General features: G+C 36.1%; 1 protein-coding gene across 1 annotated transcript; it reads right to left on the bottom strand.

The window, feature by feature from the left end:
* Window positions 1–12,137: 12,137 nt before the first annotated feature.
* On the bottom strand, window positions 12,138–14,959 carry LOC133301990 (acetyl-coenzyme A carboxylase carboxyl transferase subunit beta, chloroplastic-like). The gene has a single exon (XM_061501697.1). The coding sequence runs from the start codon at window positions 14,902–14,904 to the stop codon at window positions 13,399–13,401; it is 1,506 nt and encodes a 501-aa protein (XP_061357681.1). The 5' UTR covers window positions 14,905–14,959; the 3' UTR covers window positions 12,138–13,398.
* Window positions 14,960–17,588: the final 2,629 nt, after the last annotated feature.

The following is a 17,588-nucleotide window of genomic DNA, read 5'->3' as shown; positions in this document are numbered from 1 at the left end:
AAACTGAATTATGAAACTTTGAATTAGTATAGAAATGATTAAATATTAATTATAATTTAGGTCCATAATTAAGAAAATAATGAAGTAGTAATTATATAAAAAAATATTAATTATAATTAGTATATAATTATTATTTTTATTAAATATTAACCCTAGAAAACCATTTACTAAAAAACTTAATTAGTAATGCAATAATTACTTAGTAATTATTAATTTTTTACGTACATAATAATGTTAATTAAAGAAAGGCTACGATAGAAAGACGTTTTAAAAAATAATTAGTTTATTCATTACTGTTTTAACTATTGTTTTAATATTATTTAACTATTCAATTATTTGTAATTTTGTATTAGTTACATGGCTGATCAGCACCCCCGCATTGACCCTGGTCCAAAAGAGTGGGGCGTACTCGATCACGTTGTGCAGCAGTCACACTGATCCCAAGTCGTGTGGAACGAGGGACATTTCAAGTCCCTGAGGGTGAGGTGAGCTTCTGAGGGTAGGGGCAACAGAAATGCACACAACCTATATGATATCCCCCTGAATTTACAACACCACCTCATTCGTGCAGGTTTTTTTGCAGCGTCTCGCATGAGGCGATTATCGGTATGTTTTACATTCCCTTTAACTGTAGTCATTTATTTTATAACAATACGGATAAAATAAGACCCGTATAATTAACTTAATAATTTTTTTATTTGGCAGATTGACCATCGACTTGTTACTGCATTGGTAGAGAGGTGTAGGCCGGAAACTCACACATTCCACATGCCTATTGGAGAGATGACTATTACTTTACAGGATGTAGAAGCCATTCTGGGTTTTGTAACACCTCGTGTATACCCGGTTTGTTAACATATCATCGTATTAAGCTGCGCTTAATTAAAAATTTGCAGAATATCTTTTTCTTTTCAATTATGACGTCATTATACTTAGCCAAGTTGATTACTTAACCAATTTCATAAAATACGTCGCCTATATGTAAATACAAATAGACATCTAACTGAAATACCTCAAATATATATAAAGTGAGTATCTATGTCACGGATCTACTACACATAGTCCGGACAATATTCTGGTACATTAATACAACTCCAAATTAAAGAAGACAATAAACAAGTCTACGTGGAATGGACAATCCCCATGCTCACCAAATCAACAGCATAACCAACAAAGTCTCAACAGAGAAATCCATACACTGAAGCTAAAAGCATAAGACAGTAAACAGGATCCAACATCCAATCATAACAGCATATCAGCAAAGCAGCATAAACATGTAACATTTATCAGCTAAGCTCTGGCCTCCTGCCACTAGAGGTCTCAACCCCCGCATTACCTGAACCTGAAATAAGCATTCCCTAAACGTGGGGTGAGATCTCTAAACCAGAAATCTCAGTAAGACAAGGGGTCCTCAAGGATCTTCCACCCCAAGCTCACTTACATGTGCAATATAAGTTCTAAAAGCAGTAATTCAATATAAGTTCTAAAAGCAGTAATTCAATATAAGTTCTCAAAACTCAATGCAGTGCAACAGATATTCATGCCATGTGTGTCAATACTATTCTACTGGACAGAGAAATGCAAGAATACGTCTATTACCTACAGATAGTACAAGGAACATCGCTTGCACCTCACCCACAGCCTCACCATATTGTATGTACTACATACTCGGGCTTACTGTATAGGTGGAACACCACATGCATATCATAAAGGCACTAGCATATAACAGCTCAATAGCATTTCCAAAACATCAAAAGCATGTAACACAGCATGCATATAACCATACCCCCATGGGACATGGTGGAACCACAACATGGCTAAACCGAGGATACGAAAGCTTACCTTGCAAGTTCACTATCCAATGCCAAGAGTCCACACAGCTCATGTCCAACACACAGCAGATCACAATCTGATTAGGACCAGCAAGCAAATCAACACCCATAGCTCATAAGCATAAACATAAAGACTAAGTTTTCCTCTTACGATTTATGTCTTAAGGCTTCACACAAAGCCATAAGCCCTTAACCACTTGATTCTGACTTAGTTCAATTAAAACAAAATTCAACTTCATCCCTCTAGGGTCCACAAACCCCCAATAGCCTACTGTATGAACAGTGCAGCTACTGTTCTTCGAAATCTCAGAATATCCAGATATTCGTCGGGGGCATATCCGGATATCAATATCCGGATATTCAGATCCCCATATTCGGATATCAATATCCGGATATCAATATCCGAATATTCACAACAAAATATCTGGATATTTCGCGACAGAACCCAGATTCTGCATTTCGTGAAAATCCAAACCAAAGATCCAACTTTTACCGATTACAGAAGTTTAAACATGCATTTCTAAGTGTGTTAAGCATTACCCAACGTTAGGTTATCATCTTAAGCTCATTACATGCAAAGACACCACCTTTAAACTCTTTAAACTCATGCTCAAGGTTAGGCAACTCACCGAAGCTTCAAACTCAGAAATGGAAGGCTCTTGGATCTCACCAAACAGCTTCAAATATACAGACTTGCAAGGAGCACGAAAATGAGATGAAAGGTTGATCCTTTGAACAACAAAAGGGCTCCTTGAAGCTCAAAGTGCCAACACAAGGCTTCCCATAACCCAACCAACCAAGTCAGCACTCACACCCACTCACAGTGTCTGGAAACTCAGAATATACACTCACACTCCCTCTCCAAGCAAGCTCTCAAGTGTATGCAAGCTCAAGGATGAAGAAATCAAGTAAAAGATGGCAACTTGGCTCACAAGAGGTGGAGGAAGGCAATGGAGCAGTGTTTTTTGGTCAGCCACCAAGAAGACCCACGTAGCAACAGAATTCTAGGGTTGTGTGCCCAAAGAATGAGTATTTATAGTATATAACCAATAAACATGCATTATACGCTTAGCATTTTACTCCCAAACTCAGAATTCTTAACCTACTCAATGTTACAAGAATTAACATATTTTTATTTTATTTTTCGGAGCACCTTTCCGATACGCGCTTTTCATAGCCAGTATCAGTTTCTGGCACCAGTTCTCATTATTTTAACTTGAAACTCGTTTTACAAGTCTTATATATTATTCTAGGAATTATCATGCACTCATTATAATTTTCTGGGATACTTTTTCAGTACGCATTTATACCGACTAGCAGAACCGGTATCTGCACTTTTATTCCGAAAAGCGACTTTCAGCATTCTTAATCACTTATCATAATTATTAGAGCCTTAATAATAATTATTGGGGTCAATTATAGAATTATTTCCTAATTTCACATATATAATTAATAAATTTCCTTAATTAACGGTGCAGGTTCTTACATTCACTCCACCTTTTTAGGATTTTGTTCTCAAAATCAGAAACATACCTGTCTCGAAACTCGGGGTACTGCCGGAGAAGCTCTTCCTCACGCTCCCAAGTACACTCCTCAGGAATTCTTCTAGTCCACTGCACTTTGACCATCGGAATGATCTTGCTCCTTAGCTACTTCTCGCCACGATCGAGAATCTTGAGTGGTCCGACGGGAGTCTTTAGGTTTTCCCGAACCTCCACATCATCAAGTTGAACCACGTGCGAAGGATCTTCTATGTACTTCCGAAGCTGAGACACGTGAGACACATCGTGGATGTTGGCCAAGTTCGGAGGCAAGGCAAGCCGATAGGCAACAGGTCCTACTCTACCAAGAATCTGGTATGGCCCAATATATCGCGAGCTCAGCTTCCTCACTCCGAGTGCCCGACCAACACCGGTGACAGGTGAAAGTCTCACAAACACGTGCTCACCCTCACTGAACTCCAGTGGACGATGCTTGACATTATAATAGCTCTTCTGCGCCTGCTTCAACTTTTCTTTGATCATTTGGATCTGCTGGGTGGTATCTTAGACAAAGCCCAAGCCAAAAAGCTCTCTGTCTCCAACCTTAGACCAACAGGTAGGAGTCCGACACCTTCTACCATACAGTGCTTCGTAGGGCGCCATGCCCAGGCTACCATGAAAGCATTTGTTGTACAAAAACTCAATCAACGGAAGGTACCTATCTCATACCTAGCCCTGCTCCAACGTGCAGGCCCGCAACATGTCCTCCAAGGTCTGGATGGTCCTCTCAGTCTGTCCATCAGTCTGAGGGTGATAGGCGGTACTCAATCTCAACTGCGTACCAAAAGCCTCCTGCAGCGCCTCCCAGAACCGAGATGTGAACTTCGGGTCCCTATCACTGATGTACTCTCGGGAATCCCGTGAAGCCTCACAATCTCGCGAACATAAAGCTTGGCCAACTGCTCTGTAGTGAAGCTCACCTTCACTGGAAGAAAATGGGCAGACTTCATCAGTCTGTCCACAATGACCCAGATAGAGTCACAACTCGCCTGAGTTTTAGGAAATCCCACCACGAAGTCCATGGAAATACTTTCTCACTTCCACTGTGGTACTTCAAGAGGTTGAAGCTCACCGGACAGTTTCTGATGCTCAATCTTCACCTTCTGGCAAACCAAACATTTAGACATAAAAACAACAACATCTTTCTTCATGCCTGGCCATCAGAAGTTCTTCTTCAAGTCTTGATACATCTTAGTAGCACCAGGGTGGATAGAAGATTGGCCCTTATGGGCCTCTGCCATAACCTCTACGGTCAACGGACCTCGAGGAACCACGATCCTCTGCTGAAACAAAAGAAGTTCATCTCCATTCCAAGACACACCGTCTTGGTTCTTCACATAATCCAGACACTCTCTCTGAACTTGTGCCTCTTTGATCTTTTCTAACAGCTCATTAACAACATCTGCTGCTTCCATCTCGAGAAGTATACTCCCACACTGAGCGGTCACTGCCAGGTTTCGGAACTTCTCAACCACATCAAGAAAACCAAGTAACAAACTGGATGAGCTCTCGGGTTTCCAGCTCAAAGCATCAGCTACCACATTGGCCTTGCTAGGATGGTACTTCAACTCGAAGTCGTAATCCTTTAGGAACTCCATCCATCTCCTCTGCCTCATGTTCAACTCTTTCCGGTCGAAAAGATACTTCAAACTCTTGTGGTCACTAAACACCACAAACTTCAAACCAAAAAGATAATGCCTCTAAATCTTGAAAGCAAACACAATAGCAGCCAACTCCAAATTATGAGTAAGGTAGTTCTCCTCATGAGGCTTCAGCTGCCTCGTAGCATAGGCAATCACCTTGCCCAACTGCATCAACACATAACCTAGCCCCTTCCCAGAGGCGTCGGTGTAAAGCTCAATCTCAAGCGTAGGATCAGGAAGAACCAACACAGGTGCAGTAGTCAGTCTCTCCTTCAACTCCTGAAAACAAACCTCACACTCGTGAGTCCACACAAATGGAGTCTCCTTCCGGGTAAGACGAGTCAAAGGGAGAACCATCGTGGAGAAACCCATGATGAATCTCCGATAGTAACCTGCCAAACCCAGAAAGCTCCTCACTTCCGTAACTGTCTTGGGCCTCTCCCAATCCAGCACGGCCTCGATCTTGTTCGGATCCACTGCAATTCCTTCAGCAGAAATAACATGCCCAAGAAACTTCACAGACTTGAGCCAAAACTCACACTTGGAAGGCTTCACATACAGCTTCTTCTCCTTCAACACTTGCAGAACAATTCTCAAATGCTCCTCCTCCGTCTTGGAGTAAATCAAAATATCATCAATGAAGACGATCACAAACTGATCCAGGTACGGATGGAAAATCCGGTTCATGTAATCCATGAACACAGCAGGTGCATTGGTGAGTCCAAACAAAATCACCAAATACTCAAAATGACCATATCTCGAACGAAATGCGATCTTAGGGACATCCTCCCGGCTTCACCCGAATCTGATAGTATCCGGACCGGAGATTAATCTTTGAATACACGCAAGCACCCCTGAGCTGATCCAACAAATCATCAATCCGAGGAAGGCGATACTTGTTCTTGATCGTCACCTTGTTCAGCTGCCTGTAGTCGGTGCACAATCGCATTGTCTCGTCCTTCTTCTTCACAAAGATGACCAGTGCTCCCCAAGGAGACATACTCGGTCGAATGAAATCTTTCGCTGAAAGATCCTCAATATGCTTTTTCAGCTCAGCCAACTGCGGTGGCGACATTCGGTATGGAGCTAATGAAATAGGCCCCACACCAGGCAATAAATCAATGGAGAACTCTATCTCCCTCTGTGGCAGAAACTCAGGAATCTCCTCAGGAAACACCTCGAGGAATTCCCTCACCACAGGAATGCCAGTGATATCCTCTTGTGTCCCACTCACAAAACCTCCCAACATGACATAACCAAATGCCCCAGCTCTCAAGGCTCTCCTAGCCTGCAACAAGGAAATGTACGGCGAGGAACTGGCTGTGGAATCACTCGGAGACATCACCACACGCTTGGCTCAACAGTCAATCATCACATAATTCCTGGACAACCAATCCATGCCCTGAATAACCTGCAAGTTGTCCATCGGCAATCCTATCAGATCTACCGAGAACTCACGGCCGTCCCACTGAAACGCTACGTCGTGATGAACAGTAGTAGCATCACACTTTTCTCCGGTGGCGGTAGTCACCCGCAACGGTGGAGAAAGCAAAGACATGGGCAACTCAAGCCCCACAACAATCAGGGTTGCAACAAAAGAATGCGTAGCCCCAGAGTCAAGCAAGACATCAACAGATGATGCACCAATAGTAACAGTACCTCTGACTAGGTTCGGAGCTCGATCCGACTGCTGACGATCCAGGGTATAAACACACCCAGTAGACGGTGGCACTGCCGGTGCCAAAATAGGTGGAAGGGGAACCATCTGAAGTGGCACTGCCCGCACTGCAGTAGCTCTCGCCGTCGTCGACAAACAGTCTCTGGAGAAGTGGCCCTCCTTGCCACACTGGAAACAAATCAACTGACCGGTAGAACACGTTCCAAAATGAGTCTTCCCGCATCCCGAACACTTGGGAGCAGGAGGTCTCGCTGCACTCCCCGGAGCAGAAGTCCTCTTAAACTGATTCGGCGCTTGCCGAGCCGCCATCTGTTTTCCTTTGCCTTTGTTCCCAAACTTTCTGTCTCTCTAAGAAGTGGAACTACCTTCGTTGTAACACCCCGTATATATCCGGTAATGTTATCATACTATCGTATTAAGCAGCGCTTAATTAAAAATGCAGAATATCTTTTTCTTTCCAATTATGATGTCATTATCATTACCAACTTGCTTATTAATCAATTAATAAAACATCGCCTGAATGTAATTGCAATAAAACAGCTAACTGAAATACCTCATAACATAGATAAAATAAGTGTGTCTCTAGAAGCACGGGACTACCACAAGTAGGCCAGACCAACTAGCAGGTTATACAACTCTAATCTAAAAGTACTAACATAAAGTGTCATGGACAATCCCCATGCTCACTCAAAAAGACAACAAGCCCAACATCAGTCTCAACAAGAACATAATCATAAATAACGGGAAACATAAACAGCATCCAAATTCAGCCATGGCAGCAATACAACATAATATCATAATCAGCTAAGCTCTGGCCTCCTGCCGCCAGAGGCATCAGTCACCATACTACCTGAACCTGAAATAAGCATTCCCCAAACGTGGGGTGAGATCTCTAAATAAGAAATCTCAGTAAAACAAGGGGTCCTCAAGGATCTTCCACCCCAAGCTCACTTACATGTGCAATATAAGTTTAAAAACAGTTCATCAACATCATTTCTAAAATAGTGCAATGCAGCAGATAATCATGTCATGTGTGTCAATTCTATTCTACTGGCCAGAGAAATGCAGGATTTATATACGCCAAATACCCACACATAGTGCAAGACGCCACTTGCATTCACCCCGGATCACCATATCGTATGACGCCACATACTCAGGCTTATCGTCAAGATGAAACAACACATGCATATTAAAAGCCATTACACATAAAGCTCAACAACATTTCGAATATTCAAAGCATGTAACACAACATGCATATAACCACACCCCTATGGGACATGGTGGAACCACAAAAAACACGTTGAAAAACCCAAACCCCATTAACAACCTGTCGATTGATGACATACAATTCATCTTGAATATGATAAAAAAATCCCGAGGAAAATATAACCATGTGCATGAACCATCTTGGCAAGAATGCATATGACTCATCCCAATCACCGTAAATCTTAGCGATTGCTTTCTGTTTTGCCTTCCACGCCTTCTTGTAAGAAACATGAAAACCAAAGAGACCAGTAACTCGTTATTGTATCATGATCACGGGTACCGAAGGTGATGCCTTGACCATGTTTGCTGCCACAATCGGTACATGTGTATGTTAGGAATAATATTTATGTTCACTCATAACATCGAGTGAATTAAATTTTTAACCCACTTTCAAGAGTGGATAAGGACAAATTGACTCATTTTATAACGAATTGAACAAGGAGCGAGGCAAAATAGATCGAATTACTTACATTGCCACTGTATTTTTTAACTATAAAATAAAGAGAGTTATAGGATAAGATCAAAATTTCCTACATGTAGATATTCTGTGGGGTTCACAAATTTTTAAAAAAACAAAAAAATAAAAATGAATAGGCCTGAAACTCAATGTATGTGCAGGAAAATCTTTTTCTATCATGTAACATTCTATGTACATTTCCCTAAAATAAAACTTTATTTCCCGAATTTCAGTTCAAAAAACAATGTAAAGACCCTTTTTTATTGAATCAAGTTTATTTCCAGCTTATCCATTCACTCCATATGAGCTTTATTGTGGCGTTATAATTTCGCGTCTGTAGTGAGTTAAGTGTAATTTGGGTCGGCAAAATGTTAGCCCACGGACTACAATTTATTTGAGCTACTCCTTTAGTTAGCATATTCTTCATTTATTTATATAATTAGAGTTTAAAAATATTCAATAACAATTAATTTATATTAAATTTTTTAAATCAATTGACAATTTTTGAATTTTTACATTAATCGTTATGTAAAATATATAAATATTTATTTAAATTAGCATTTACGTAAATTTAAATTATATTAAAAATGTCTGTTTTTTTAAATTAACTTTGATAATTAATAATTTCGTAATTTGAATTTTAAATTTCTCTTCCCTTAAAAAAACACATAATATATCTACTAAACGAGAAAGTTACAAGAGGATAGAATAACCCCTTCACCCGCACTTACAACTTGGATTGGACGATCATTCTATTCTCTTTCTATTTTTAAAAAAAAAAAATTATTTTCTTACCAATTCACCAGACATTAAACTAATCCGAGTTCAGTTTCGACCCACACATTAGGGGGAACTCTAGTAAAATCAATTTTTTTTTTTTTCATTTTGAAGCCTCAAATTTGTGGCTTTTAATTAATGGGAATAGGCCTCTTATCACTTGAAATAGCTAGTGATTACTGGGAAATCATCATATTTTATCTTTGAAGGCACAAAATCAGTTGAATCCTCCCCCGGAATAGGATTTACAAATATATATATATATATATATATATATATATGAGCTTAGTATTTGTCATTTTAAATGACATAAGTTATGTCATTTTAGGAGAGAGATAGACACAGAAAATAGAAATCATGAGAGAGAAAGTGAAAGGTTTTTTTTTTAATTTAAAATTTAAATCAAAAAATTTATTCTGTGTCTATCTCTCTCTTAAAATGACATAACTTTATGTCATTTAAAATGACAAACACTTTTCCTATATATATATATATATATATATATATATATATATATATATATATATATATATATGAGGTGGGATCCTTTGACACCGGTGTCAAATTTGAAGTTTGACAACTCATCTAAGAGCCGTTAGATCAAAAAATATCAATGGTGTCACATGCTTACAATTCAGAGTCGTTGATCTTTTTTGATCTACCGGCTCTTAGATAAGGTGTCAAACTTCAAATTTGACACCGGTGTCAAATGATCCTGCCTATATATATATATATATATATATATATATATATATATATATATATGAGGCAGGTTATATTTACAAACTTTTTTGTTTACAAACTCTTACAAACTACACTATGTAAGACCGGTCCTACATTAATCATACAGTGTACGACCGGTCCTACATTAGTGTAATTGCAAAAAAAGTTTATAAACGGATCCTGTTTCTATATATATATATATATATATATATATATATATATATATATATATACAAACCAATTGGATATGAGTTTATATTAAAAAAGAGCTTTTTTTTAAATTTTATTTTACAATAATAATAATTATGATAGTATCCCTACCAAAAATAAAAATATAATTATGATAGTATTGTATTTAAAATGTTAATTATTAGTATATTAAATAAATTTTTGATGTTGAAATTTGTAATGAATTTTATTTCTAAATCCTAAATTTTACGTTCAAACAATAAAATTGAAATATAATTTAGATTTTTAATTTAAATATAAAATATCCGACTCTAAATTATTTTTAATTCTAAAAAATTTGAATTTGAAATTAAAAAACTCAACAATCCCGACGGAAATTTCACATTTGAAATTTAAATTTCCCTTAATCTTGTAACGCATTTAGGATACCACTCAAGTTACACATGTAAAACATTAAATAACCTTCCATATACGCCCCACCTTCCATATACGACCTTAACAATTCTCTTAAGTGGGTCCGTCCTTAGAGTAAAGATGCACGAGTTAAAACATTAGATCCACTTAACATACAGCTGGATTAATGCGTTAAATTTTCAGACTAAATTGGACTTATTGTCCATCAAATTAAAATATTAGTATTCTCAGTCTTACTTGCACAGAAAACTATAATTAAATTACGGCATGTATATTTGATCATGCAATTTTGCTTTGGTAACGCTGGGCGATATCATCTATAAATCTTGACTACAATTTTCACTTGCAAATTGTCTTCCCCATTTTTGATATCCTCTTATTATTGTAAGTACATATAGATCATCAATGTAGTGTATAACAATCTTGCTTTAATGTTTTGTTCGAGGAGCTAATCTAGTATTTGTTTTCTTATTTTTTTTTGGGGGCTATTCAACTTTCAAGAAATCATGGAAGGATCTTCAAGTTCCTCTCCCAGGAATGATGGCAAAGATTTGGCACCGCTCGAACCAAGAGCTAGCCCTCAAAGTGAGACAGCCAATGCCATCACTATTGGTGAAGATGGTGATGCACCCCAAGATCCGGCTGCAAAAAAGTGAGAACATGTTGCATCATTTAAAGATTTTTATTTTACTATCTTGATATATAATTATTAAGTGGTTAATTTTTTTTCTAAGGATATTGCAACACATGATTGAGCTATATTCTAACACTGATTCATATATTTTAAGATATAGGGAAATATTTTTAAAATGTAGTATATATCATTGATCATGTGTCTCACCAATAATAATGGACTGAATTGAAAAGATTGAATTGCATCAACTCATAAGTCTTTGGTTTAATTTTTGCTGATACTCCTTTATTAGTAAATAATATTTGATTTTAATATAAGCTATTGTGACTTTGGAATGGAGGAACTATATATCCTCCTATTAATAAAGTGAAGACAATGATAACTCATAAATGGTGAGACACTCTTTCAAGAGTTATAGTGTAAGAATATCGTTTTAAACCAAGCATACACAACGCATAAGGTTTTTATCAACTTGAAATGCCCTTTTTCTTTAATATTAGTTTTTTTTAAAAAAACTTGTTTGATAGTTTTTAAAATTAGAGAAGGGAAAGAAAAATGATACATACAACAGGAGTGAAATTAGAGAAGAGTGAGAATAAATGAAATACTCATTAGAAACGAAATTTTTGGTTATAGTTAGTAAAATTAATGGAAAAAATTACACCAGTTGACAATCCAAGATTCCAGACTTTTCGTAAATATGAAAGAGATGCACCAGGGCAAAAAGACTATAGATGTAATATATAGAAGGGGAATTAATGCTTTCTTTTTTGCCATTTTGTATCTTTAATGAACTCAGCTTCACCTCATTCGTTTCGTCAAACCCTATATGATAATAATCTTTATGATAATAATCTTTAATTTAGAAAGAAAACAGAAACCTAATAAAATAAGAAAGCGAAAGAATCCACTCCCAATTCGAATGAACAAAAAAAGAACCTTAAATACAAAAATTTCGAAAAAATGTTTTTCCCTAAAAAAGCGTTCTTTTTTTTTTTCAAAATACTTCAATAGGTACACGCAAAAAATAAGCTAATTCTGCAGCTTTTTGTTCCACTTCCCGCGGAGTCAAATTCTCGTCAATACGAGCCAAGGGAATGGCTCCCTGTCCTATGATTTCCATATAAAGGACACGGCGAGTAGAAATACCCTCCTTAACTTCGAGTCTGATGGACTGAATATCTTTGATAAGGAATCGGAGAAAAATACGACGACTTTTTCCAGGAAATCCCCAACGAAAAATACACACTATTCCCTCTTTTCTATCGAATCGATCATAACCACTACCCACATTCCACGAAATTGTACACCACAAATAAGAACTAATAAAGAGACCCGCAATTCCATAGAAAGACATCACGATCCCTTGTGGAAAAAAAAGAATTTCCTGAGACGGAAATAAAAATAACAAATTCTTACCAAGATAACTGGAAGCTCCAACCAATAAGAACCCCAATGAACCTACAAAAAGGATAAAGGCCCAGCAAAAATTGCTTGTTTTTCGAGACCCCGTTATAAGTTCTATCCATATACGTTCTGATCGCCAACTCATACTTGATCCAGTTCTACTTTATTGGAATAGGGGAAATAAAAAACCCAAGCATAATGAATTTTACTTTACTTATCCGATCCGAAGTAACTTTCATCAACTAGCATTATTTTGATGTAAACCTTTAGGAGGAAATCATAGAACTGCTTCCAGATCTAAAAAAAAAAAATACGAGATTTGTCTCCACTATCCGTATCTAAAAAATCTTGTTTTTTTGAACATGAAGAAATAAGGAAGCCATTGCAATTGCCGGAAATACTAGGCCCACTAAAGGCACCAAAATGGAGGGTAGGTTTATCATAGAAAGGGGACCTCAATTTAATATTTGTACCTGTTTTTTTTCTATTAATTTTTGGATTATTCCTGTTTTTTATAAAGATAGTCTATAATCTATAATCAATCGAATTCATATATACTTATACTTAGTAAAATTGAATAATTATACTAAGTATAATAAAAAAAAAGATTAAGAAAAGAATCAAGAGTATAAATAGAATCAAATAATCAATAATATAAGGAATGTAGAATGAAATAAATGGATGGATTTCGCTTTCTATTTCTGCAAGAAGCATATGTATGATAATACACCCTTTTTTTTATTCTTAGTACTCTTCGAGTATTATCGTCTTACTATTCTCCTGTGTGTTCTAATTTGCTTTTTGTCTCATAATTTATTTTTGAAAAAAAAAATAATTTTAGTCTATGCTTGATTTTTCATTTTGAATCGAAGGAAAGAAAGCGTGGAGCTGAAATAACTCACTCAGAACCCACTTTAAAGTATTACGCGGTACGATTGAATCAAATAAGCCTTTTTGGAATAAAAATTCTGCTGCTTGTGAACCTTCGGGTACTGCCTTATTTAACGTTTGTTCAATTACTCTTTTACCCGCAAATGCAATGTAAGCGTTTGGTTCGGCAATAATGATATCCCCCAACATGCCAAAACTAGCTGTCACCCCTCCTGTAGTAGGAGATGTCAGGATCGATACATAGAATAAGTTTTTATTTGTTTGATAATCATATAAAGCCGAAGATATTTTAGCCATTTGCATCAAGCTCAAACTTCCTTCTTGCATACGTGCTCCTCCGGACGCACATACTAGAATAAGAGGTAAAAGCTCATTGGTAGCATATTCGATCAAACGGGTTATTTTCTCACCTACTACGGATCCCATACTACCTCCCATAAATTGAAAATCCATAATCCCCACTGCTACAGGAATACCGTTTAGTTGACCTGTACCTGTTTGAACAGCCTCAGCTAATCCTGTTTTTCTTTGATAAGAATCAATACGATCTTTATAAGGTTCTTCTTCTGAATGAAATTCAATGGGATCCAGAGAGACCATGTCTTCATACATAGGATTCCAAGTACCCTGATCAATCGAAAGTTCAATTCTATCTAAACTGTTCATTTTCAAATGATATCCACAGTGCTCACAAATATTCATTTTGGATTGAAACAATTTCTTATAATTTAATCCATAACAATTTTCACATTCTATCCACAAATGCTTGTACTTTTGATTTTCATCGAGATCATTAGAACTTTCTCTTCTAGTGAAATCACTATCATTTGTGTCGTTTGTGCGATTTTTTATACTAGAACTCTCGCTTTCACTACCATTTTTGCCCTTACCACAAATGTTACTAAAAAAGTAACTGTCATTATATTTGACACTATCATCTAAAATGTTACTATCAATAAAGATTTGAGAACGAAGATAACTATCAATGCAACTATTAATGTTATTATTCCAACTAGATTGAGTCCCATACATGTAATGATCATCATCATTCTTAGAGATATTATTCAGATAGCTAGAATTCGTATAACTATAACTAGAAAACAAACTTTCTGGTTCACTTAGAAAAGAATGATGATTGTCAATTTCCAAAATTTTATTTTCAATATCAAAATATATGGAATAACTATTCCTCTTAGTATCCTTAACCAAAAAATGTTTTTCAGATAGGAAATTCCGGATGTCCCGGACGCCGACTGAATAATCAACATTACTGTAACTATAGTTGTTACTTTCATTCCAACTATAAACGCTTTTATCCGTATCCGTAAAAATTCGGTGTTCACTTAGATTGGTATTTTCAATAGGACCAAAACTATCCGCCGATTCACTTAACCCGCACCTGTATTCTAATTTTCTATTAAACAACATAGAATTGAACCACCATTTTTCCATAGAGCTTTTTTCCCATATTTACACCAAAATACAATAGATGAATAGTCATTCGATGAAAAATCAGAATCATATAAGTATTCTATTTTAAGATAATTTGGGCGTGACGTAGTGATATACAAAAATAAAAATCAAGTGCAGGAAGAAGATGCTCAAGTTACTGACGAAGAAGTTGTAGCCACTTGCTTCTCTAGCAGCAAATCTAGTGTGTGTTGGATGATTGATACTAGATGTACAAACAACATCACTCATGATCGAAGTCCTTTCAAGGAATTAAAACCCACAACAATCGCAAAAGTCAGAATCGATAATGGTGACCACATTTTGTTGAAGATGGGAATTGTTTGTATGCTAACAAATTCAGGCAGAAAGTCAATCTCAGATGTTCTTTTTGTATTTGATTTTCATCAAAATTTGTTTAGTGTCGGCCAACTCAATGACAAAAGATTCAAAGTGCTTTTTGAAAATAGGGTTTGCTAGCTCATTCGAGATGCAAATGAAAAGGAAATCATCAAAGTAAATATAAGAGTGAAGAGTTTCTCATTTGAACCAATCAAGGAGGAGAAAACTTTTGTTTCTACAGAGGAGAATGTGACTGAGACTTGGCAATAGAGACTAGGTCATTTTCACCTCTCAAACATGTTATTGATGAAGAAGAAGGAGTCGCCAATTGATTTAACAACCTTTGCATATCATTTACCAAATTGTAATGCCTAGCAACTTGGCAAACAAAATAGAAATCCATTTCCTAAGTCAAGTCAGAGCCTCTCATAAGCTGCAATTTATCCACTCAGATGTTGTTGGTCCTTAAAGAACTTAATCATTTACGGGTAGTTGTTACTATATTATTTTCATAGTTGATTTTACTAGAATGTGTTGGATTTTTTTTTCATGAAGCACAAATTTGAAGTGACTAGCTTGTTTTGGAAGTTCAAGAAAATGGTGGAGAATGAGTGGTTGTAACATTCAATGTATTAGGACTGACAACAGAAATGAGTATATACTTCAGAACAATTCAACATTTTCTACGAAGAATCTGGGATGAACACGAGCTCACTGCTCCAAACAATCCACAGCAAAATGGAGTAAGTGAGCGAAGAAACAGTTATATAATGGAAATGACTCGATGCATGCTTCACGAAAAGGAGTTGCAAAGAATTTTTGGGCTAAGGTGGCAATCACTGTTGTCTTCTTGCAAGAAGGCATTGGAGGAAAAAAATTCCATTTGGGGCATGATATGACTATAAACCTTCACTTAATTTTCTTATAGTGTTCAGTTGCATGTGTTTCTCTCATGTTCGGCAGGTAAAGCATGATAAACTTGACTAGAAGCCAAAATTAGGAATCATTGGTGGCTACAGTTCTTCCTCTAAATCCAACAAAGTATATCAACCTCAAATAAGGAAGATAATTATCAATAGGGATGTGTACTTTCATCAAGATGAAAAGTGGAACTAGACACAAACACAAGAGGCATCCATGAGTAAGTAGAAATCAAATCTTTCCATCCAAATAACCAAAGAGCAAGAAGTAGAACAGTGGCCAGAAGAGTTGGAAAATGAGATACATGATAGCTAAGCTACTCGAATATACTAGAATACACAATATATGCTAACTATCAGCAACAAACTAACGGAAAGGATGGGATTGTTATCCATGCATATATTAACACCTTTAAAGGCAGAAATAGTCTTAAATCTTTACTTTCTTGTATGCTCTTTGAATGGGATGAGATATAACTCTTATTGGTAGACCATGAAAGTTTTTTAGTTTTCTATATCTTTTATAAAAACTGAACTCTTATGTTTTTTAATGACGACACCTATCAACACTTATTCCTTAATAACTTTTCTTCCATTAGTCAAATTATCCTTTTGCCTTATATAAATTAAATCAAATCAACATTAACTTTATGCATAAGGTACATATAGGTCTTACACTAAAAAAATCCAATCAATCAAGCTCTTAGGAGAATCGATAAGATATTAGAGTTTTTATTACTAACTGATCGTAAGTTTGATCTTTGATCATTGACACCTTAATTTTTCTATACAAAAGAAATATTAACTCAATTAATTAGAGTGAAATTGTGTATTATTCATACTTAAGTCTAGAAAATTTAATGAAACCATTCATGAATTTTTACTTATTAATTAATTAATCATTAAGAAAAGTCAGACCTATGACAAAATTAATGTGCATACTATAACAGTAATTAAGGCGCTATTATATATATATGTACATCTTGCAAATTTCTCTTTTTCTTCCATGATTTTTCTGTCTCGTCTTGCTATTATATGAGAATACAGTTCTTTTATACATCAACCAAAAATGTTTATTATTCTCAAAATACAAAAAAATAAAAAAGAAAAAAGAAAAAAGAAAAAGAAAATATTTTTTTCTTGAAAACACTAGCAGGAGAGGAAATAAAATTTCCCTTATAAAGGGACTTACCTAATAAAAATGGACCCTAAAAGGAAATCATATACATGTCCTAGTTTGGCTGAGAATTTGGTCTCATGAGGAGGTTTCCATATATAATATATGGGTTCTATTTTTGTTGTTTTGCTGGAAAAAAATTATTTCCTGCAAAAAACAAATAGTTATAATGGTAAAATTATTTTTTCTCTCTGACAATGTTTGAGGAAAGAGAAAAAAATAACTTTAATATTATAATCATAAACTAC

Source organism: Gastrolobium bilobum, unplaced genomic scaffold (assembly GCF_033153095.1).
Source record: "Gastrolobium bilobum isolate Gb01-03AN ecotype WA unplaced genomic scaffold, APGP_CSIRO_Gbil_v1 utg26866, whole genome shotgun sequence".
Taxonomy (NCBI): domain Eukaryota; kingdom Viridiplantae; phylum Streptophyta; class Magnoliopsida; order Fabales; family Fabaceae; genus Gastrolobium; species Gastrolobium bilobum.
Note: the sequence above shows the minus strand (reverse complement) of the source record. Positions and strands in the feature narration are given on the sequence as shown.

Bases quoted from the DNA above. Each gene is read 5' to 3' on its own strand.
- LOC133301990 (XM_061501697.1), bottom strand. From the start codon at position 14,904: ATGGAAAAATGGTGGTTCAATTCTATGTTGTTTAATAGAAAATTAGAA.